The 24,215-nt window shown below is 44.2% G+C and overlaps 2 protein-coding genes across 9 annotated transcripts in view; one reads left to right on the top strand and one right to left on the bottom strand.

Annotated features, from left to right (window-relative positions):
* Positions 1-6,808, bottom strand: part of LIPH (lipase H) — a 78,621-nt gene extending 71,813 nt beyond the window's left edge. The window contains exon 1 of the mRNA XM_015131419.3: positions 6,372-6,808. The gene's annotated coding sequence lies outside the window, so the exon portion shown is untranslated. The remainder of the gene's footprint in view (positions 1-6,371) is intronic.
* The window catches only part of SENP2 (SUMO specific peptidase 2), a 48,354-nt gene continuing 27,182 nt past the window's right edge, over positions 3,044-24,215 (top strand). The window contains exons 1-6 of one of the 8 annotated variants that reach the window (XM_077991984.1): positions 3,151-3,360; positions 10,607-10,662; positions 12,839-12,960; positions 19,472-19,605; positions 20,334-20,400; positions 22,164-22,254. In XM_077991984.1, the coding sequence (XP_077848110.1) occupies positions 19,555-19,605; positions 20,334-20,400; positions 22,164-22,254 (209 nt within the window). In that variant the 5' untranslated portion in view covers positions 3,151-3,360; positions 10,607-10,662; positions 12,839-12,960; positions 19,472-19,554. Of the gene's footprint in view, positions 3,361-6,739; positions 6,960-10,606; positions 10,663-12,838; positions 12,961-19,471; positions 19,606-20,333; positions 20,401-22,163; positions 22,255-24,215 lie in introns of those variants that run through there. The other 7 variants (XM_077991983.1, XM_077991987.1, XM_077991982.1 and 4 more) reach the window with 7 other exon arrangements.

Consider the following 24,215-nt stretch of genomic DNA (forward strand, 5'->3'; position numbering starts at 1 on the left):
GGTTCAAGCAGCTCTCCTGCCTCAGCCTCCCAAGTAGCTGGGATTACAGGCACGCACCACCACGCCCGGTTAATTTTTATATTTTTGGTAGAGATGGGGTTTCATCATGTTGGCCAGGCAGGTCTTGAACTCCTGACCTCAAGTGATCCTCCCACCTTGGCCTCTCAAAGTGCTGGGATTGCAGATGTGAGCCACCACGCCCAGCCTGAAAAAGTTTAAATAAATAAATAAATAAATAAAAATTTGAGGGAAGTGTTCAATTAGTGCCACATATTTTAAATGTACTTGGATCTTGAACTGTTATTTTAAAATATTATTTTTAGGGCCAGATTTCTGTTGTTATTTTTACTTAACTGGCTTCCCGAGCTTTGGTCATGAAACTGGGAGCCTTTGTTAGACAATTGTTTCCTGTGGCATGCATGAAGGGCTGTCTCTCCACATGAGAAGCAAGTCTACGGAAAATTTCCATAATTTGGAAGGTTGATCCTTATGACGTTTCTTGGGCCATCATTTAGAACCTTCATGAACCATTGAAGGGGTTCATGCTCTTTCACTCTGCACGGCATTTCTCACTTTGAGGAATCCCTGTCTTCTGGCTGCTCCTAAATTGCGGCTGCTTCCAGAGATAACTGTCTCTCTTTTCTAGGCTCTCCCCAGGGCCATCCAAAGTTAATTTTAGGGTTGGCCAGGCACGCTGGCTCACACCTGTAATCCCAGCATTTTGGGAGGCCAATGTGGGCAGATGGGCTGAGCTCAGAAGTTCCAGACCAGCCTGGGCAACGTGGCAAAACCCCGTCTTTACTAAATATACAAAAATTAGCAGGGCATGGTGGCGAGGGTGCCTTTAGTCCTAACTACTTCAGCTACTTGGGAGACTGAGGAGGAAGGATGGCTCGAGCCCGGGGAAGTCAAGGATGCAGTAAGCCAAGATCGCTCCACTGCACTCTAACCTAGGTGACAGAGCAAGACCCTGTCTCAAAAGAAGAAAAAAAATTGTTTAAAGGTTGCCATATGCTCTATATTTTAAGTCAGACCACCCCAAACAAACCTCCCAAATTTGGTGAAAATCAATCCAACCATTTTTAGTCATTTGGTAATAGAAAAAGAGAAACTTAATTTATAAATTTACCTTTCTTAATAAATAAGAGTATAAAATTTAGTTCCTTAACAACAACAGAAGAACAAAAGACAAAAGACAACAAGAGAGATCATCCTGCAAACAGCATAAGTTAACAAGACGAAAGGCAGAAGCAGAAATGTCTATTGCAACCGTGTGAGAAATGATCAGCCCCTATAAAGGACTGTAGTTCTGGGCCAGGTGCGGTAGGTGGCTCACACCTGTAATCTCAGCACTTTGGGAGGCTGAGGTGGGTGGACCACTTGAGGCCAGGAGTTCATGACCAGCATGTCCAACATGGTGAAACTCCGTCTCTACAAAAAATACAAAATTAGCCGGATGTGGTGGCAGGCACCTGTAATAGCACCACTGCCCAGCCTGGGCAACAGACGGAGACTCTGTCTCAAAAAAAAAAAAAAAAAAAAAAGGAAGGACTGTAGTTCTGATAGGTTTGGAAAGAGGAATGATACAGACCAGGCAAGTTAAGATTTATTAGATATGAAAAGGAAGGAGAGGCAAGAGAAATGTTAAGCATCAGCTAGCTGTGCTGGGCACTGACTAGGCCCTTCGTCTATATAAACACTTTTCCTTTTCTTCCTTTTCTTTTCTTTCTTTTCCTTTTTTTTTTTTTTTTTTTTTTGAGAGGGAGTCTTGCTCTGACACCCAGGCTGGAGTGCAGTGGCACGATCTCGGCTCACTGCAACCTCCGTCTCCCGGGTTCAAGTGATTCTCCTGCCTCAGCCTCCCGAGTAGCTGGGACTATAGGCGCACGTCACCACGCCTGGCTAATTTTTGTATTTTTTTAGTAGAGATGGGGTTTCACCATATTGGCCAGCCTGGTCTCAAACTACTGACCTCATGATCCACCCTCCTCAGTGTCCCAAAGTGCTGGGATTACAGGTGTGAGCCACAATGCCCATCATCTTTTCTTTTCTTTTCTTTTTTTTTTTTTTTTTTTTGAGACAGTCTCCCTCTGTCGCCCAGTCTGGAGTGTAGTGGTATGATCTCGGCTCACTGCAATATCAGCCTCCCGGGTACAAGCGATTCTCATGCCTCAGCCTTCTGAGTAGGCAGGATTACAGGCACCCACCACCACGCCCGGCTAAATTTTTGTATTTTTAGTAGAGACGGAGCTTCACCATGTTGCTCAGGCTGGTCTGGAACTCCTGACCTCAAGTGATCTGCCCACCTTAGCCTCCCAAACTGCTGGGATTACAGGCCTGAGTCACTGCGCCTGGCTCACAAACATATTTAACTATCCATAGATCTGAGAGGCAGGTTTTATTAACTCCATTTTATAGATCAGGACGCAGGCTTAGGTAAGGTGTGGCGCTATGTCTCCATAGGAGGTGGGCTGGGCCATTTGCAGTCAATGTTGGCCAGTTTTATGATGAAATTTATGACACAAAAGGGGTGTATTCACCTTTGGTATAGTATGGCCCAGGTTATTATTGCACAGATTGAATAAGATCAGTCTTCGTGTGTTGTCGTGTTGCACTGGAGGGCTATCAAGTGTGACCCCAATATATTTTTTTCTTTTCCTTTTTCTTTTTTTGAGACTATAAATCTCACTCTGTCACTTAGTATTAGGAGGACACGTTTTTCTTAAGTACCAGAAGAGTTGGTACCTAGAAAGAAATTACTCTTCAGAGTGGTGAATTATGTTGGATTTTAGGCACATTAGGCCTAAGCCAACACGACCTCCTCTAGGCGCCCTTACCCCTTCCCACAGATGGCCTAGAATTCTTTTCTGTCCAGGGGTCAGGAAAAACAAAGTTGAGAAGAAATTCGTTAACGTTCTTTGAATGCTTTAAAAGGGGAAATTTGCAAGACTAAAGAATGGATTGGAGGGGAGGTAGGTTTGGAGGAAGAAGGGGGTGGGGCCCTGAAAAGGCTTCAAGGAGCTGCTCTCAGCTGGAAGGGGATAAGCATCTTCTTGGAGAACTGTGGCATCTGGTTGGAACACCTACAAAAGCTTAAGCAATGAGGTTGTGCCCCTCTTGCAGTACAAAGCTGAAAATTATCCAAGCCAAGGGCAGATATCTCAATGTCCTTGTTACTCCATATGGCCTTGGGATTCTCCTATGGCCTTCCAGTAAAGAGCTGCTGGGTCCTGGCAAGGCTGTGGCAGTGGTGGGGTTGGGGTTAAGGATAATCCCACTTGGCCAGTGGCTGGACAGTCACCCATGTCTCTACTGTGGACCACAGGACAGCGAAGGCACCAATCGGCAGACAAGTCCCAGGTGGGAGCGAGTATAAGGATGTGTCTCCTTTTCTTCCTTCTAGAGGGTAACTGAGAGGATATGGAGGGAGCATGCATGGTGGGAGGCTGAGGATTGCCACGTTCGTTTCTTGAGTTATTGTTTGCTGTTGGGGCCCTGGGATTCTGATTGAGATCTGTAATTCTGAAGCCTTCTCACTCTTCCTGGCAGATGGCCTGTGTTTCAGTATTGAGTTTGTAAGGGTGCTATTTATGAGGCAGGAAAAGGAAAAAAAAAATGTGTTGTTGTGTTGCACCTCAGGGCTATCAAGTGTGACCCCAATATATTTTTTTCTTTTTCTTTTCTTTTTTTTTTTTGAGATTATAAATCTCACTCTGTCACTTAGGCTGGAGTGCAGTGGTGAAATCACAGCTCACTGCAGCCTTGACCTCCCACCTCAGTCTCTCAAGTAGCTGGGACTACAGGCACATGCCACCACTCTTGGCTAATTAAAAATAAAATTTTTTTAAAGACAGGGTCTCCCTGTGTTGCCCAGGCTGGTCTCAAACTCCCTGGCTCAAGCGATCATTCGGCCTGGACCTCCCGAAGTGCTGGGATTACAGGCATGAGTCACCACACCCAGCCTACCACAATATTTCTTAAATCTCAGTGGCCAGACCTGGAATAGGTTGCTATTCAAAAGCAGCTTGTAGTTTTTGTTTGTTTGTTGTTTGTTTTGTTTTGTTTTGTTTTGTTTGAGACAGTCTCACTCTGTTGCCAGGCTGGAGTGCAGTGGTGTGATCTCGGCTCACCGCAACCTCTGCCTCCGGGTTCAAGCAATTCTCCTGCCTCAGCCTCCAGAGTAGCTGGGATTACAGGCACGCGCCACCACGCCCAGTTAATTTTTAGTGGAGACGGGGTTTCACCATGTTGGCCAGGATGGTCTCGATCTCTTGACCTTGTGATCTGCCTGCCTCAGCCTCCCAAAGTGCTGGCATTACAGGTGTGAGCCACCGTGCCCGGCAGCAGCTTGTAGTTTTCTGATTTATGTGTTTTTTTTTTTTTAACTTGGAAAAAAATCGTTCTCTTAGGACGTATGATTTGTGTTTAAATGAAGACTGCTCTTTTATTTGGGAGAATCCTCTCCCAGTACTTGAGCGGGCTTCTTGGTTTGGCAAAGGCAAAGCCCAACACTCATAGTGAGTGGAAGGGACAGACGTAACTGAACTGCTCTGCACAATAATGCCAATGGTTGTCTTTTGTTAATAGGAGTCCTGACTCTGATTACATTTACGGGGAGTCCAGCCTGAAATATGTCGGGATAGAGGTAGAGGGAAAAGTCCCTTCTGTTGACAGCTTGCCAAAGGTGTTAAGAGTAAAGGGATGGCCTTGAGGTGAAGAGAATTCCTTTGCGAGACAGGCCAGGGACTATAGATGCTGCATAATCTAATAGCCACTTCTAAGTCTTCTCAGCTTTGTAATGCCCCAAACTTTCAGCAACAGCCTGGTTGGTGTTTGCTATGCTTAGGGGAATAAGGGAGGGGGCTGTGTCCACACTTAAGATTTGCTTCCATCCTCTAGGATATGACCCCAGCCCCCAGGCCAGAGTGGTGGTAGCTGCAGGTGTGTGGCTGGTGATTCTGAAGCTCTAGGTGGTGGCTTGCAGCAGAATTCTGGAATTTTTTTTTTTTTTTTTTGAGACAGAGTCTTGCTCTGTTGCCTAGGCTAGAGTGCAGTGATGTGATCTCCGCTCACTGCAACCTCCACCTCCCAGGTTCAAGCAATTCTCCTGTCTCAGCCTTACAAGTAGCTGGGATTACAGGAGTGTACCACCATGTCTGGCTAATTTTTGTATTTTTCTTTTTTAGTAGAGATGGGGGGTCTCACCATGTTGGCCAGGCTGGTCTTGAACTCCTGACCTCAAGTGATCCGCCTGCCTTGGCGTCCCAAAATGCTGGGATTACAGGCATGAGCCCACCACACCCGGCCTGGAATGCTGTCTATTGAGGAAAGGAAGAGGCTGAACTGGGGAATGCCAGGGTTGAAGTTCAAGCAAGTGTAAAACTCTGGCCTTAACTGAATCACGAGTAGGAAACAAGTTAGTCAGGAATGGATTTGTGCGGCATGAAAACCTTTGAGGATTCTCAGGATTGTTTGGAAGAGGGGACTGAATTTTCTGTCACTAAGTAGGGTGGGATTTGTTTTCAGTTGGTAATTTTTTGATGGGGTGCGTCAGGGTCCCACTCTGTCACCCTGGCTGGAGTGCAGTGGCATGATCACGAGTCAGTGCCGCCTCAACCTCCTGGGCTCAAGCAATCGTCTCACCTCAGCCTACCAAGTAGCTGGGACTACAGGTGCATGCCACCACACCCGGCTAATTTTTGTATTTTTTGTAAAGACGGGGTTTTACTATGTTGCACAGACTGGTCTCAAACTCCTAGGCTCAAGCGATCTGCCCACCTCAGCATCCCAAAGTGCTGGGATTAAGGGCAGGAGCCACCGCGCCCGGCCTATAGTTGACAATTAACTAGAAATGTGACGTTGGAATTATAGAGGGAGGGTAACGAGACTCATTACTAGCGCAGGGTAGGAGACATTAGTGGGCCGCAGGTTTCATCCTTAAATTTCTGTGAAGCCTTTCTTGAGGACATCTGTCCTTTCCTTCTCGCCCTCAGTGTGTGGTTTTCCTTTCTCTGGCTCCCACTGCACTCTGCACACACCTTTATCACAGTAACCACTTACAGTGTATTATAACTTGTAATTATCTATGTACACGTCTCCAAGTAGACTGACCTCAAGGGCAAGGGACTGGCGCTGGTACTCAGACCCCGGGTTCAAGTTCCAGCTGCATCTCTAGCTAGTTTTGTGATCTTAGGCAAATAACTTAATCGCTCTATGACTCAATTTCCTTGACTTATAAAATTGGCATAAGACTGTCATATGCCGTTGCTGGGCATATTAAGGTTACAATGCATGAAAAGTACGAGACAAAAGGTAAGTGCAAAATAAAGGGCGCCTAAAACGGTATTTGTGTGTTAATTAACCTGAGCTACCTTTACGTGTGCACTCAGCAAACACTGAGCACCTATTCTCCTCTGGGACCCTGGAACACCTCCTCCGGAGTGGAGCAGCCTCACGTGAGGCCTGTGGGCCTTGTCCCACGGGCCGGCTCGGGATTGGCTCAGCCGAAGAGAAAACCCTGCAGACAGCTCTTTCGATCTCGTCAGCGATTGGGCCGGGACCGTCCCACAATTACTGTTGTTGCTGGGCTCGGAAATAGGGAGCGGTGCTAGGTTGCGCGTGCGCAGATTGAGAATTGAGCTTTCCGGTCGGGCGGGAGGAGGTGACGTCAGGAGTGGTGGCGGGCGGGGGCCTCTGGTATCCCTGGGGACGCTGTATCTGTGGGCACTTCAACCGCGTCACAAATCAGCGACCGAACTCTGGCGGTGGTGGCTGAGACGGCGAAGGCGGCAGCGGCGGCGACAGCTCTGGGGTTTGCGTCTCGGGGTGTGTCGGCCGCCGCTGCTGCTCGGGCCTGGTATGTACAGATGGCTGGTTAGGATTCTCGGCACCATTTTCCGTTTCTGCGACCGGTCGGTGCCCCCTGCCCGGGCCCTCCTGAAGAGGCGGCGCTCAGACAGGTGAGACCAGAGGGGGCTGAGCGCCGGCCTGGCCTTACCCCCTCCCCCACAGCAGGCTCCTCGGCCGTGATAGCTTTGATTCAGCCAGGCTCACCCGAAGCAGGTCGCCGGGATCCTAGTGACGTAGTCGTTCCCGCCGGGCTGTGGGGAGGCAGCTCCTGATGAAGGAGGAGCTGGTCGTCTTCGGAGCGGCCGGTGATGGCAGGGTCTTTGACATTCTTGTCAGAGGCCAAGCTGGTTGCTGATAACAAATGGGGCTTTGCCGCTCTTAGGCTGAACACTAACATTGAAGGAATACTGTCTTTGTTGTGGCTCACTGTTTACAAAGCACCCTCCCAAGTGTCATCTGCAGACATTAAGTGCAGTTAAAGGAAGTGAGATTCATAGCTTGCCCAAAGCCGTTTTGACTGCAAGTACTGTCCTTGCAGCAAGAAACAGCAGCTGTTTTGTTCTAAAACAGCTGTCAAACAGTCTGTGTGTTTGGGGCCAGAAGGGTTTTGTGCTTTAGAATTAGTGAATGAGTAAAAAGGCTTAGGTGCCTCACTCCTTTAAAACAATCACTAGTCTGTACTTTTAAATTCGGTTAAAATGTGGGGGAAACTCAAAGCTGTTCTTTTCTTTCTTTTCCTTTTGGTTGAGACGGAGTCTTGCTCTGTCGCCCAGGCTGGAGTGCAGTGGCGCGATCTCGGCTCACTGCAAGCTCCGCCTCCCCCCTCTCCCCGCCCCCTCCCTGGGTTCAAGCGATTCCCCTGCCTCAGCCTCTCAAGTAACCGGAATTACAGGCGTGCACCACCATGCCTGGCTAATTTTTGTGTTTTTAGTAGAGATGGGGTTTCACCATATTGGCCAGGCTGGCCTTGAACTCCTGACCTCAAGTGATCCGCCCACCCCAGCCTCTGGAAGTGCTGGGACTGCAGGCATGAGCCCCTGCACCCGGCCCCAAAAGCTGTTCTTATTTAGCATCTACTCTTTGGAGTGTCCCATTTTTATTGTATCGACCTCCTTGCCTGAAAATCTAGAAAATAAAATACTATACAAATGCTGTGCCCCTCTCCAACTTTAGTGATCAAATGTTAATTTCTTTTTTTTTTTTTTTTTTTTTTTTCCGGAGACGGAGTCTCGCTCTGTCCCCCAGGCTAGAGTGCAGTGGTGCAATCTCGACTCACTGCAAGCTCCGCCTCCCGAGGTCGCGCCATTCTCCTGCCTCAGCCTCCCGAGTAGCTGGGACTACAGGCGCCCAACACCACACCCAGCTAACTTTTTTTTTTTTTTTTTGAGACAGAATCTCATTTTGTTGCCCAAGCTGAAGTGCAGTGGCACGATCTCGGCTCACTGCAACCTCTGCCCACTGGGTTCAGGCGATTCTCCTGCCTCAGCCTCCCTAGTAGCTGGGATTACAGGCTCCTGCCACTGCACCCAGCTACTTTTTTTGTACTTTTTAGTAGAGATGGGTTTTCACCATCTTGGCCAGGCTGGTCTTGAACTCCTGACCTCGTGATCCACCCACCTCGGCCTCCCAAAGTGCTGGGATTACAGGCGTGAGCCACCGCGCCCGGCCACGCCCGCCTAATTTTTTGTATTTTTAGTAGAGACGGGGTTTTACCGTGTTAGCCAGGATGGTCTGGATCTCCTGACCTCGTGATCCACCCGCCTCGACCTCCCAAAGGCTGGGATGACAGGCGTGAGCTACCGCTCCCGGCTGTTAATTTCATTTTTTTAACTAAGCCTCAATATCAAGAAAAGTGGAAGAAGTGTTCATTTGTGGGAGCTTGAGAGAACAAGATGTCTAATACATTAGACTGAGAATGCAGGTTATTGATGAGATTGGTTGTTAACTAAATTGTATCATGTGTTCCAGAGATTCATGGTTTTGCCTTGTTTTTCTCTCCTATCTTTCTGTAGGGTTGATGTGAGGATCATTTGATAATGATCATTTGATGTGGTGTGAAGTGCCTAAACTGATGCTTACTGTATATAAGGGTAGTGTTTGTCTATTCTACCCTGGGGCCTTCTGCAGAGTCTGGTGCATGATAAGCACTTGGTCCCTATTTATCGAATAAGGGAAAGCTAATTTCCTCTCCCTTGTCCTGTCTTTGATGTGAATCCCTGCTAGTCGGTGGAACATGGTTTGGTGATCAAAACCTTGATTTTTACTATACTTCAGATGTTCACATTCTTAATCCAAAACAGCGCTTCTCAGTGTAAACCATTTTTCAGTCAAAATGAAGCCCAGCAGGGCTTGTTGGAATGTATAAAGCTGAGTTGAATAAAATCCTGGGATCTCATTTTATTCTATTCTTTTTTTTTTTTTTTTTTTGGCATGTGTGAATATAATTGATCAGAAGGGTTCAGAGAGATGATAAGTAATATGATATGACCCTTTACCATTCTTGACATCTGGGTCCTGAAACTTTCCACAATTCCAAAGTTCTTTATTACCACCATAATATAGTTTGCGTGATAAAAATGAAGTTAAATATAACCCTTGATTAAGATTTGTCTTTTTTAACTTGTAGAAGTTTTTTTTTTAAACTCCCTTACACACAAAAGAAAAAACAATAAAAAAGAATTGTCTTTTAAGGCCGTTCATATTAATACTGTCACTTAAAGTAAAAGATGACTTTCTTTGGGGATCATTTTCAAAAGGAAATTGTTTGTTGGTTGGTTTTTTTTTTGAGACAGAGTCTCGCTGTCTCACCCAGGCTGCAGTGCAGTGGCGCGATCTCGGCTCACTGCAAGCCCCGCCTCCCGGGTTGACGCCATTCTCCCGCCTCAGCCTCCGAGTAGCTGGGACTACAGGCACCCGCCACCACGCCCGGCTAGTTTTTTTTTTTGTATTTTTAGTAGAGACGTGGTTTCACCATGTTAGCCAGGATGGTCTCGATTTCCTGACCTCGTGATCTACCCGCCTTGGCCTCCCAAAGTGCTGGGATTACAGGCTTGAGCCACCGCGCCCGGCCTGTTTGTTGCTTTTAAATCATTTCTAGAGTGAAAGAGAAAATACTAGCCCTAAACTCTTACCTGGATTCATTTACTAGCTAAATGACTTTGGCCAGTTTTAAGTTTGTACTTTAACCAGATGCAAATTATTATTTGTTAAGAAGTTTGGGTCTCTCTCAAATAGTTGAAACTGTAGCAGTAAGTCTTCAAATGTGAAAAACCTACTATAGAATAGCATTCTCTCTTTTATTTTGCTTTTATTTTTATTTTTATTTCTTTTTGAGACAAGGTCTCACTCTTGATTAGGCTGGAGTGCAGTGGCATGACCTGGGCTCACTGCAGCCTCAACTTCCTGGGCTTAAGTGATCCTCCTGTCTTAGCCTCCCGTGTAGCTGGGACCACAGTCACGTACCACCAGCGCTGGCTAATTATTTATTTATTTATTTTTTCATAGAGATGAGGTCTTACTTTGTTGCCCAGGCTGATGTCAAACTCCAAGGCTCAAGCAATCCTCCACTTTGGCCTCCCAAAGTGCTGGGATTATAGGCATGAGCCATTGCGTCCCACCAGCATTGTCTTTTAAAACATCAGTTGGATCTCATTTTATGACAAAGTGACAGAAGGGGGATGTGTTATATGAATAGTAAGTTTACATAAATGAATGTGTGCATAAATATATATATATATTTTTTCTTTGTCTCTTTCAGCACTCTGTTTTCTACAGTGGACACTGATGAAATACCAGCCAAAAGACCAAGATTAGGTACTGAATATAAATTTTAAAAATTTTTAAATAGGAAAAATAAGGCCGGGTGCGGTGGCTCAAGCCTGTAATCCCAGCACTTTGGGAGGCCAAGACGGGCGGATCACAAGGTCAGGAGATCGAGACCATCCTGGCTAACATGGTGAAACCCCGTCTCTACTAAAAATACAAAAAACTAGCCGGGCGAGGTGGCGGGCGCCTGTAGTCCCAGCTACTCGGGAGGCTGAGGCAGGAGAATGGCGTAAACCCGGGAGGCGGAGCTTGCAGTGAGCTGAGATCCGGCCACTGCACTCTAGCCTGGGCGACAGAGCGAGACTCCGTCTCAAAAAAAAAAAAAAAAAAAAATTTTAAATAGGAAAAATATATGCATAGAACAAAATTCAAAAGGTAAAAAGTATGTGGTAAAAAGTAAGTATTGGCCAGGCGCAGTGGCTCACACCTGTAATCCTAGCACTTTGGGAGGCCAAGGCAGGCGGATCACCTGAGTCAGGAGTTTGAGACCAGCCTGGCCAACGTGGCGAAACCCCGTCTCTACTAAAAGTACAAAAATTAGCTGGGTGTGGTGGCAGGCACTTGTAATCCCAGCTACTCAGGAGACTGAGGCAGGAGAATCACTTGAACCTGGGAGGTGGAGGTTGCTGTGAGCCGAGATCGTACCACTGCACTCCAGCCTGGGGCGACAGAGCAAGACTGTGTCAAGAAAAAGAAAAGTCTCTTTCCTGGCCGGATGCGGTGGCTCAAACCTTTAATCCCAGCACTTTGGAGGCTGAGGTGGGAGGATCACTTGGGATCAGGAGTTTGAGACCAACCTGGCCAACATGGTGAAACCCCATCTCTACTAAAAATTAAAAATTAGCCAGGTGGCGCATGCCTATAGCCACAGCTACTCGGGAGGCTGAGGCATGAGAATCACTTGAACCTGGGAGGCGAAGGTTGCAGTGAGCCAAGATTCTGCTACTGCACTCCAGCCTGGGTGACAGAGCGAGACTCCGTCCCAAAAAAAAAAAAAAAAACACCAAAGAAAGAAAGTCTCTTTCCTGTCCCTTCCTTATCTTTTCTAGAGGTAACTACTGTTACCAAGGACTTGTCTCATCCTTGCAGGTAAATAAGCCTAGGTGCAGACTGTGCATTTTAAAATTTTAAATCCTATAAAGAGAAGATACTTCTTATTTTTAAGGAGGAAATGTTGTCAATATTTCAAACTGAGGTGACTCTAGTTCAGATGGCTGAGGGAACCCATCTTACTTTTTTTTTTTTTTTTTCGAGACAGGGTCTCATTCTGTCACCCAGGCTGGGATGCAGTGGCATGATCATGGCTCACTGCAGTCTCCACCTCCCTGGGCCCAGGTGATCCTCCCACCTCAGCATCCCAAGTAGTTAGTTGGGCCTACAGGCGCATTATCACACCTAGCTAATTTTTGTATATTTTTGTAGAAACAGGGTCTTGCCATATTGCCCAGGCTGAAAATAGGCAGCAGTGGCATTTTGAAAGAATATTCCTATCTTTAGGAAGCGGTAATATTTTTCTTTTCTTTTTCTTTCCTTTTTTTTTTTTTTTTTTTTTTTTTTTGAGACAGGCTGTTGCTCTGTCTTGATCTTGTCATCAACAGTTTTTGTTTTTTTTTGAATTTTGTAAGAGGCAAGGGTGTCACTCTGTTGCCCAGGCTTCAGTGCAGTGCAGTGGCACGATCGTAGCTCACTGCAGCCTCAAACTCCTGGGCTCATGCGATCCTCCTGCCTCAGTTTCCTGAGTAGCTGGGACTACAGGCAGGTACCACTACACCTGGAAGATTATTTTATATGTAGATACTGGGTCTCTGTATGTTGCCCGGACTGATCTCGGAACTCCTGGCCTTCCAAAGAGCTAGGATTATGGATATAAGCCACTGTGCCCAGCCAAGTCTTATACTTCAGTATATGTGAATGGATAAAGAAAATAAAAGTAGATTAAAGGAAAAAAGGCATAATAAAATACTATAATAATATATTCTTCTCAAAAATGTTGATAAATTTGGGTCTACCTCCAGATGTGGTAACTGAGTGTGGACATATTTGTGTTAATATTTTGTTTAAATTCAGCAAGTACTTATTGAACATGTCTCAGTGCTAACCAATGTGTTAGGTTTTACAGAAAATACAAAAATTAGTAAGACAGGGTCTCCATTTTTTTTTTTAGATGGAGTCTTGCTCTGTTGCTCAGGCTGGAGTGCAATGCCACAATCTTGGCCCACTGCAACCTCCACCTCCCGGGTTCAAGTGATTCCCCTGCCTCAGCCTCCCAAGTAGCTGAGACTACAGGTGCCCACCACCACGCCCGGCTAATTTTTTTATTTTTAGTAGGGACAGGGTTTCGCCATCTTGGCCAGGCTGGTCTCAAGCTCCTGACCTCAAGTGATCCACCTGCCTTGGCCTCCCAAAGTGCTAGCATTACAGGCATAAGCTACTGCACCCAGCTTGGGTTTCCATTTTTAAGGACCTTACATGATTATATGGTAGGGGTATAAGACAAGCACATAATAATGCTAATGTCAATGAAAATATGATAAAAAATTTAAAAAAAAGGTAGTAACAAAATCCTATCCAATTTTCATCTCATGGAGTCTCAGTAAATGTTTGCTGGAGTTAGTATGAGTTAGTATGTTAGCCCAGGTTTTGAAGGGTGGATAGGATATCAAAGGAGAAAAATAGGAAGGAAAAATATTCCAGGCAGAGGGAACAGTATGGGAAAGTTGTGCAAATTCAAGAAATAGCGAATAGAGCTCGGGAAAAAAAATGGCTGAAGACAGGTAGATCAAATTATCGTTTTTTGTTTTGTTTTGTTTTTTAATGGAGACAGCATCTTGCTATGTTGCTCAGGCTGATCTCGAACTCCTGGGCTTAAGTGATCCTCTCACCTTGGCTTTCCAAAATGCTGGGATTACAGGCGCGAACCACCATACCTGGCCAAGCATTTTCGAATGACAGGAATTTATACTAAATTCATTAGAACAGCATTTCCCAAAGCACAGGATAGATACCAATTTAGGAAATGATTTTAGGGGATTCCACATTCACAGTATTGTGTAACATTTGAATTGTGATTATGTATTAAGAAAGGTGTATCCAAAAAAAAAAAAAAAAAAAGAAGGGTGTATCCTTTTCAGTTATTTATTTGAGGTGCTCACATCCTGTTTATTTCAAACAGAAAATCTTGATTTAATGCTAGTATATCTTCAATACTTGCCTAATATACGCTAATCTCTCATTTTTTAACAGGCCCAACTAGAACTTAGTATTATTGTGTTTTCATTTCTTTTTTCTTTTTTTTTTTTTTTTTTTTGGAGTTTCGCTCTCATTGCCCAGGCTGGAGTGCAATGGCACGATCTTGGCTCATTGCAACCTCCGCCTCCCAGGTTCAAGCGATTCTCCTGCCTCAGCCTCCCCAGTAGCTGGGATTACAGGCACCTGCCACTATGCCCGGCTAATTTTTGTATTTTTAATGGAGACAGGGTTTCACCATGTTGGCCACACTGGTCTTGAACTCTTGACCTCAAGTGACCCACCCACCTCGGCCTCCCAAAGTGCTGGTATTACAGGTGTGAGCCACCGCACCGGGCTGTGTTTTCATTTCTTTATAAGGCAGGTGATGTTGGCTTTACATATGCAGTAGTAATTTAAAATTATCTTTTTTTAAAGCCAAAAAAGGAAGTCAGTTTTAAAGAAAAATATAAATAGCTTGTACTTGGATGTGGTTAAAAAAAAAAAAAAAAAAAACCAAGAACACAAACTTTGGTGTTACAGAAGGTTTCTGATTGAATTATTTAGGATAATCCTCTGTTTTATGGACTTCTGTGTTAAGGATCACTTATTACATCATTCCCATTAAATATGTAGTATGATTTACTTTTTTTTTTTTAATTAAAAAGTAAACTAATGTCGAAAATGCAAACTTGTGTAGTATGATTTTCTTTTTCTTTTTTTTTTTTTTTGAGACGGAGTCTCGCTCTGTCACCCTTCCCAGGCTGGAGTGCAGTGGCGCGATCTCGGCTCACTGCAAGCTCCGCCTCCCGGGTTCACGCCATTCTCCTGCCTCAGCCTCCCGAGTAGCTGGGACTACAGGCGCCCACAACCGCGCCCGGCTAATTTTTTGTAATTTTTAGTAGAGACGGGGTTTCACCGTGGTCTCGATCTCCTGACCTTGTGATCCGCCCGTCTCGGCCTCCCAAAGTGCTGGGATTACAGGCGTGAGCCACCGCGCCCGGCCAAGTATGATTTTCTGAATGGCAAATTGTAGAAGGAAATCTAAGCCAAAGGGTAGGCAGTGGGTAGCAGACTTTGTAAAGGTCTGTAGAGTGCTGTCCAAGAGAACTTCTGCAGTGATGACTGTTGGGCACTCGAAATGTGGCTAGTTCAATTGAGGAATTGAATTTTAAATTTTATTTGATTCTAATAAAATTTTAAGTTAGGTAACCATATCTGGCTACTAGCTATTGTGTTGGACAGTACAACTCCACTGGTTGCTTTTGAGAGAAAAAAAAGCAAAGCAAGGGTAAAAGAAGACCTCAGAATTTCAGGCTCATGATCTTTTTTTTTTTTTTTTTTTTGAGACGGAGTCTCGCTGTGTCACCCAGGCTGGAGTGCAGTGGCACAATCTCGGTTCACTGCAACCTCCACCTCCCAGGTTCAAGCGATTCTTCTGCCTCAGCCTCCTGAGTAGCTGGGATTACAGGTGTGTACCACCACGCCCAGCTAATTTTTGTATTTTAGTAGAGATGGGGTTTCACCATATTGGCCAGACTGGTCTCGAACTCCTGACCTCAAGTGAGCCACCTACCATGGCCTCCCAAAGTGCAGCAAATTTTTGTATTTTAGTAGAGACAGGGTTTCACTATGTTGGCCAGGCTGGTCTCAAACTCCTGACCTCAAGTGATCCACCCACTTTGGCCTCCCAAAGTGCTAGGATTAAATGAGCCACCATACCTGGCTCAGGCTCATGACCTTAAAGGTGAAAGGGATTTTAAAAGATCTATGTAGTTCAGTCTCAGAAAAGTAAGGTGATCTTTTCCCCATTTTACAGATGAGGCAGGCCTTCTGTTTTTTAAAAAAATCAGTGAGATCTTTTGACATAATCTCAGGGACATATCCAGATTTTGATAACACTCATAGGAAAACAAATATTATGATATTGTTTAGTAGCCACAATTTGCTGTGTTACCAAGAGTACTCTTGTCCTCTAGGGTCTGGATGACTGTGGTTAAGCATCAATCGCTAAAGCTCTTTTTCTCCTCCTTGTAAAGCACAGCAGAGTGTGTAATATCTCTCAGCAGTATTAGAGGGGGATAACCTGGAATTCTCTGTGATTCCTAAAATGAAAAACAACTGTTTGCATCGTTTGGTACTTATAACTATTAGCAAATTACTCAAATTGGATTGTGCTTTACCTGGCCATTACTTTTTCTCTTTTGTTTGTTATTCCCCTGTGTTTCTGGAAAGTATTTTACATGTTCTGGAGCACTGCTTAAAAGCTACCATTGCAGTCTATCTTTCTCTAAAGCAGATTGGCTAACGTGATGTTCTGTTTTTCTCAAACTAGTGTTTTCAAATACCCTTAATTAGGAAATAGGAAATTGTAGAAAGCTTACATCAGATATACAGAAAGTGAGAAAGAGGTAGTGTAATAAAAGGAGGAAGTGAGGAAAGCACTGAAACCAACCCTTTCCCTTTATTTTTGGTGGCAAGGGGATGAGCCTGAGATTTTTTTTTTTTTTTTTTTTTTTTTTTTTTTTGTGAGACGGAGTCTCACGCTGTTGCCCAGGCTGGAGTGCAGTGGCGCGATCTCGGCTCACTGCAAGCTCCGCCTCCCGGGTTCCCGCCATTCTCCTGCCTCAGCCTCCTGAGTAGCTGGGACTACAGGCGCCCGCCACCGCGCCCGGCTAATTTTTTGTATTTTTAGTAGAGACGGGGTTTCACTGTGGTCTCGATCTCCTGACCTTGTGATCCGCCCGCCTCGGCCTCCCAAAGTGCTGGGATTACAGGCTTGAGCCACTGCGCCCGGCCAATTTTTTTTTTTTTTTTTTTTTTTTTTTTTTTTTTGAGACAGGGTCTCCCACTGTCACCCATACTGGAGTGCAGTGGCATGATCTCAGCTCACTGCAACCTCCACTTCCCAGTTCCAATGATTCTCCTGCTTTAGCCTCCCAAGTAGCTGGAATTACAGGCATGTGCCACCAGACCCAGCTAATTTAATTAATTTATTTGTTTATTTATTTATTTTTTGAGATGGAGTCTCACTCTGTTGCCCAGACTGGAGTGCAATGGTGCCATCTTGGCTCACTGCAACCTCCACCTCCTGGGTTCAAGCGATTCTTTTGCCTCAGCCTCCAGAGTAGCTGGGATTATAGGTGTGTGCCATGATGCCCAGCTAATTTTTGTATTTTTAGTAGAGATGGTTTTGCCATGATGGTCAGGCTGGTCTTGAACTCCTGGCCTCAAGTGATCTGCCTGCCTCGGCCTCCCTAAGTGCTGGGATTATAGGAGTGAGCCATTGTGCACAGCCAATTTTTGTATTTTTAGTAGAGACGAGATATTGCCATGTTGACCAGGCTGGTCTCGAACTTCTGACCTCAAGTGATCTGCCCGCCTCTGCCTCCCAAAGTGCTAGGATTACAGGCATTAGCCACGGTGCCCGGCCTAAGATCTTCTAACACATCTCCACTAGAGGGATAGTCTTGTTCCATCTTAGATGTTTAAAAGCTACATATTTTAGGCCAGGTGCAGTGGCATACACCTGTAATCTCAGCACTTTGGGAGGCTGTGGCAGAAGGATCATCTGAGCCCAGGAGTTCCAGACCAGCCTGGGCAATATAGTGAGACCCTGCCTCTACCAAAAAATCAAAAAAAATTAGCCAGGCATGGTGGTGCATGCCTGTGATCCCAGCTACTCAGGAGACTGAGGTAGGAGGATCACTTGAGCCCGGGAGGTTGAGGCTGCAGTGAGTAGTGATCATGCCACTGCACTCTAGTCTGGGTGACAGAGTAAGACCCTGTCTCAAAAAAAAAAAAAAAAAAAAAAAGCTGCATATTTTATACTTAGCCAGGATTTAATAGGGGCTTAGTAAATAATTGTTTAGGGTAACTACAGTACATTGTTACTTGCCTGGGAAGTAAGGACAAACTAGTGAGACTATGACAGAATTCCACCATACTTGGTGGCTATATGCTCCTTGTTGTTTAATCATGCCCTCATCTCTGTGGTAAAAATTTATCTATTTGTTTATTTTGTTTATTTTTTGTGAGACAGAGTCTCACTCTGACGTCCAGGCTGGAGTGTAATGGCACGATCTCAGCTCACTGCAACCTCCACTTTCCAGGTTCAAGTGATTCTCCTGCCTCAGCCTGCCAAGTAGCTGGGACTACAGGCACACACCACTGAGCCCAGCTAATTTTTGTATTTTTTTTAGAGATGGGATTTCACCATGTTTGCCAAGCTGGTCTTGAACTCCTGACCTCGTGATCCATCTGCCTTAGCCTCCCAAAGTGTTGGGATTATAGGCGTGAGCCACCACGCCTGGCAAAAATTTATTTTATATATCCTGGAGAACTCATTGCTTAACAGCTGTCATTTCAGAACATTTTGTATATGTGTGTGAATCAGTACGGATTTGCTAAAGTGATGGTTTTATGTTTTTATGTTCAGATGTTTTATTTTAAAAACACAATTACAATACTGATGTTCCAGTTATTCAGTTAGAAAAAGATTATTTATTTATTTTGAGATGGAGCCTCACTCTATCGCCCTGGCTGGAGTGCAGTGGTGCGATCTTGGCTCACTGCAACCTCCGCCTCCCTGGTTCAAGAGATTCTCCTACATCAGCCTCCTGAGTAGCTGGGACTACAGTCCTGTACCACCACGCCCGGCTAATTTTTTGTATTTTCAGTAGAGATGGGGTTTCACCGTGTTAGCCAGGATGTTCTCGATCTCCTGACCTCAAGTAATCCACCCTCCTCAGTCTCCCAAAGTGCTGGGATTACAGGTGTGAGCCACGAGTCTGGCCTAATTTTTTTTTTTTTTTTTTTTTTTTTTTTTTTTTGAGACAAAGTTTCACCCTTGTTGCCCAGGCTGGAGTGCAGTGGAGCAATCTTGGCTCACCACAACCTCTGACTCCTGGGTTCAAGCGATTCTCCTGCCTCAGCCTCCTGAGTAGGTGGGATTATAGGGATGTGCCAGCACGCCCAGCTAATTCTTTGTATTTTTAGTAGAGATGGGGTTTCTTCATGTTAGTCAGGCTGGTCTTGAACTCCCGACCTCAGGTGATCTGCCCACCTTGGCCTCCCAAAGTGCTGGGATTACAGGCATGGGCCACCACACCTGACCTAGAAAACGATTATTTTTGTAAATACCTTTTTATTTCAATGGTTGAAAATAGGACTTTTTAAAATTTTTGTTTTTGGAGACAGAGTCTCACTCTGTTGCCCAGGCTGGAGTGCAATGGCACAATCACAGCTTACTGCAGCCTCAACCTCCTGGGCTCAGGTGATCCTCCCACCTCAGCCTCCCAGGTAGCTGGAACTACAGGCATGCAATACCATTTCCTGCTAATTTTTTGTACAGATGGGGTTTCTCTATGGTGGCCCAAGCTGGTTTCGAGCTCCTGGGCTCAAGCCATCCTCCCACCTTAGCCTCCCAAAGTGTTGGGATTACAGGTGTGAGCACCACACCCAGCCAATAGAACTTTTAATAAAAATTGAGAGAGGCTCTTTCTAAAATATCGTTTTATTTTTTTGCTGGAAGTTTATTACTCTATATTTACAGTTTGTTAAAACTTTCTAGATTGCTTTATTCACCAAGTGAAAAACAGTCTCTACAATGCTGCCAGCTTATTTGGATTCCCATTCCAGCTGACCACAAAGCCCATGGTAACTTCTGCTTGTAATGGAACACGGAATGTGGCCCCTTCAGGAGAGGTCAGTGGGGATGAGACTCCATTAGGAATACTGATCTTTATACTTTATCATTACATTTTAGACAATTATCTGTTTGAGAGTTAATGTATACAATTACATTTTTCCAGAAATACTTGTATCTTTATTAGCTGTGATATAAAGGCCAAGAAATTAAAGGTTAATACATTGAACATTTAAAACGTGTTTGTAAGGAGCTAAATATTATTACATATGCCTTCTTATTTAAGTTTGTACAAAGAAACTGGAATTGTTATTTTATTTTATTTTATTTTTTTTGAGACAGAGTCTGGCTTTGTCTTCCAGGCTGGAGTGCAGTGGCATGATCTTGGCTCACTGCAATCTCCACCTCCCGGGTTCAAGCAATTCTCCTGCCTCAGCCTCCCAAGTGGCTGGGACTACAGGCACCCACCACCATTCCTGGCTGATTTTTGTATTTTTAGCAGAGACGGGGTTTCACCATATTGGTCAGGTTGGTCTCGGAACTCCTGACCTTGTGATCCGCCCTCCTCAGCCTCCCAAAGTGCTGGGATTACAGGCGTGAGCCACTGCGCCTGGCCTTGGAATTGTTATTTCTACATCATTTTGTGAGTCTTGACAAATTAAACCTTAGGTCTTATTGATGGTATCTCTTCTGTGAGCTACCTAAGAAAAAGTTATGTTTTCATAATAGAAACTTACTTAGATAACAAAATTGAGATGCTACAGAAGTGATTATGTTTGATTTTAAGGTATTTTCGAACTCTTCATCTTGTGAACTGACAGGTTCTGGATCCTGGAACAACATGCTGAAACTGGGTGAGGTGGTCAAAAATATTTCTGTTCCCCCCTACCTCCTTCTGCCCATTTTTTCCTACATTTTGAAAATATGAAAGGAAAACACTGATTTGGATTGGGATGAGAAAGACATTCTTTCTACTGTTCTAAAAAGCAAATAGCTTTTCTTCAGAATTGTTGTCTTTCAATTTACTGTTGTTTTTTGTTTGTATTATCAGTGTCCTCAATGTGACTTAGATCAAGGTCATATTAAAAAGGTTCATTCATTTAAAAAAAAAAGAAAAAAGCAAAAACATTTCCTGAGAACTTACTCTGTGCCAGGTCCTGAGCTAAGTTATCAAGAATAACAAAATAATAAAACCTTATTCCTGTCCTTTAGGAGTTCATCATCTAGTTGGGGAGCAGCCTTAGGTTCCCAGTTATCACAGTTTTATCGACTAGGGACTTCCGTGTCATCCTTAGATCTTAAAGTTGAATTGTCATTATTATATATATGCACTATACAAAATGCTGTGGTGGGGAAAAGTAGGAAGAAGCCAGAATCCTGCAAAATAGTTGTGATGTCTGCCACTCAGGTAGGCTTGTAAAACTGGAAGGGAAGGAAGTTAGGGAAAATGAGCTTAGAGAAGTTGTAGGTTTAAAATTCAAAAGTGGAAGAAGTTAAGAAAATGATAGAAGACTTAGAGTTGTGCTTTTCAAACTTTTTTAAAAAGTACCTCTAGGGGTAGAGAAAAGCAAAGGAGAATAAATACATACCCCTATGTCTGAGAAGCTAGCTCCTAAAATCTTGGAACAAAGATGATATTTCTTTTTCTTTTTTTTTTTGAGATGGAGTTTCGCTCTTGTCGCGCAGGCTGGAGAGCAATGGTGCTATCTCGGGTCACTGCAACCTCTGCCTCCCGGGTTCAAGCGATTCTCCTGCCTCAGCCTCCTGAGTGGCTGGGATTACAGGCATGCACTACCACCCTGGCTAATTTTGTATTTTTAGAAGTAGAGACGGGGTTTCTCCATGTTGGTCAGGCTGATCTTGAACTCCTGACCTCAGGTGATCTGCCCACCTTGGCCTCCCAAAGTGCTGGGATTACAGGTGTGAGCCACAGCGCCCGGCCCAAAGATGATATTTCTTTGAAGCCTTTTATTTTATTTAGAAAATTAATAGAAATTGAATTTTATCATCTGTTTGGAATATTTGTTTAGAGTTGTTTACCATTAAAATTGACATATGTGAGGGATGGTAGATTTATCTTGTGCCTCTAGATGCTGGCACTACTGTGTTTCTGTGGGTTTTGTGTAGTCTAATCAGAGAAGCCCATGTATTCCTAGGGCAGGTTTCTTGTGTAAAGAGGTCCACAATCTCTTTATCTGCAACCCCTGGGAGCGAGATGTGCTTAGGAATTCAGAATTTTTCATATTTTAGGTATGTTACCAGCCAAACATATGGCTGGTTTGAATTTGAACAGTTTACTCCAGTTGATTAGATTACAGAGAGTTATAATCTTTGAGTTCTTCATGGCCTCTTAATAGTTCCATCAAGCAAAATAAGCAAAGCCTGCTAGTGAATTCTGTTATTACCTGTCTGAGATCAAAAACAAACTAAGCCCTATTGCTTTCCTTTAACTTCTACAAAATTTGTGCTTGACTCCTGTGCTCTTAATAGAAATTGAAAAACAAGGTGTTTATTTAGCTCTATGATGTAGGTTGCTCACAGATTTTTTTTCTTTCCTTATGCAGACTGTTTGCAGGTGATTTTTCATTTCGCAATTACAAATACATTTTTTAAATAGGTAATAAATCTCCTAATGGAATAAGTGACTATCCAAAGATCAGAGTGACAGTAACCCGAGATCAGCCACGCAGAGTCCTGCCTTCCTTTGGGTAAGTGTTAAATTCTGTCTTTCTGTAAATGGAAACTTAGCATTTATTAGGTGCTCATTCTTGCTAGGCAGTCTCACTTTTGTTCTATTATGTAGTCCTACTAAGTACTCTGAGGTTAGTAAGTTGCTGAATGTCATGCAGCCAGTGAGAGACTTGAGCTTAGGTGTGTGTTATATTTTCTTTTTTTTTTTTGAGATGGAGTTTTGCTCTGTCGCCCAGGCTGGAGTGCATTGGTGCGATCTTGGCTCACTGTGACCTCTGCCTTCAGGGTTCAAGCAATTCTCCTGCCTCAGCCTCTTGAGTAGCTGGGATTATGGGTGCCCCCCACAACCATGCCCGGCTAATTTTTGTATTTTTAGTAGAGACGGGGTTTCACCATGTTGGCCAGGCTGGTCTCGAACTCCTGACCTCAGGTGATCCGCCTGCCTTGGCCTCCCAAAGTGCTGGGATTACAGATGTAAGCTACCGCGCCCGGCCTTACATTTTCTACTGTATTATATGCCCATAGCATCTGATTTTGAAAACTGTTTTAGAAAGACTTGTCACTTATTTTATTCTCAACTTAAAAATATAATTATGCATACAGAAGAGTGCTGAAATTATAAGTGTACATGGCCTGGTTAGTTTTCATACAGTGGTCATAGCCATCAATTCTGTGAAATGTTATTATTAATAGTTTTCTTCCCTCCTGTTTCTATATCTTTATAGAATTTTTATTGCTTGGACATTAGACTTTCTGGATTTATCTAATTTTCCCATACATTCTCTCCTTCTGTTGTTCTTGCTTTTTTTTTTTTTTTTTTGGGATGGGGTCTCCCTCTGTCACCCAGGCAGTTCGGTGGCACAGTCTCGGCTCACTGCAGCCTCTGCCTCCCGGGTTCAAGCAATTCTGAGCCTCTCGAGTAGCTGGGATTACAGGGGCACGCCACCACTCCCAGCTATTTTTCGCATTTTTAGTAGAGACAGAGTTTCACCATGTTGGCCAGGCCAGTCTCAAACTCCTGACCTCAGGTGATCCGCCCACCTCAGCCTCTCAAGGTGCTGGGATTACAGGCGTGAGCCATTGTGCCCGGCCTTCTTGCTCTTTTTAAAAACATTTTTTACTAATTCTTTTTTGACTCAGTTTTTAAGTTAGAAAAGTTCTCCCCCTGCCTATTCCCAATATTTTTTTTCTTTCTCTAAGCATCTTGTTCTTATAAGGATGCAAAATCTTTCCTTATCTCTCTAAAGCTGTTTATTATTTTAAAATATGTTTTGAGTGCTCCCTTCTGGTTTGTGCCCTCTCCCTGTTTGTTTATTTTGGTCTGATCTTTCAGGTTAGTCTTTATTCAGATACTTGGTACTCCTTGGCTATCCACTTATATATAGGGATGAGGAGCTAAAAACTAGCGCCCTCTGGAGTGGAGTAATGGTTGAGTGTAGGGCTAGGAAGGAAAGTATAAAGTGAGTCTGAACATCTTGTGCCAGCAAGTAAAGGAGTGTTCAAAAACTGGGGCATGCCACCCTGACAGAGGAGGAGATTTCGAAGGGGCTTTCACTGGCCAGATGGGATAATTTAAACATCAAAATGAATAAAGACAGGGACTCAGATGCTAATAAATAAATATATATGGTTGGGGAGGGAAGGATCTTTATAGTAGAATGCCAACTAATAAGTGTGGAAGGAATGATAGAATTAGAAAATCACCATTTGGTAACTGTCATGGTAGTAACTGATATGGGCAGGAATCATCAATTGAGCCAAAAACTAGTAAATAAGTTTGCAGCCTGGCCAAACATGGTGACATCCCGTCTTTACTAAAAATAGAAAAATTAACTAGATGTGGCGGCACGCACTTGTAATCCCAGCTACTCAGGAGGCTAAGGCAGTAGAATTGCTTGAACCCAGAGGCAGAGGTTGCAGTGAGCTGAGATTACATCACTGCATTCCAGCCTAGGAGACAGTGAGACTCTGTCTCAAA

The sequence above is a fragment of the Macaca mulatta genome, chromosome 2 (genome assembly GCF_049350105.2).
Source record: "Macaca mulatta isolate MMU2019108-1 chromosome 2, T2T-MMU8v2.0, whole genome shotgun sequence".
NCBI classification, from domain to species: domain Eukaryota; kingdom Metazoa; phylum Chordata; class Mammalia; order Primates; family Cercopithecidae; genus Macaca; species Macaca mulatta.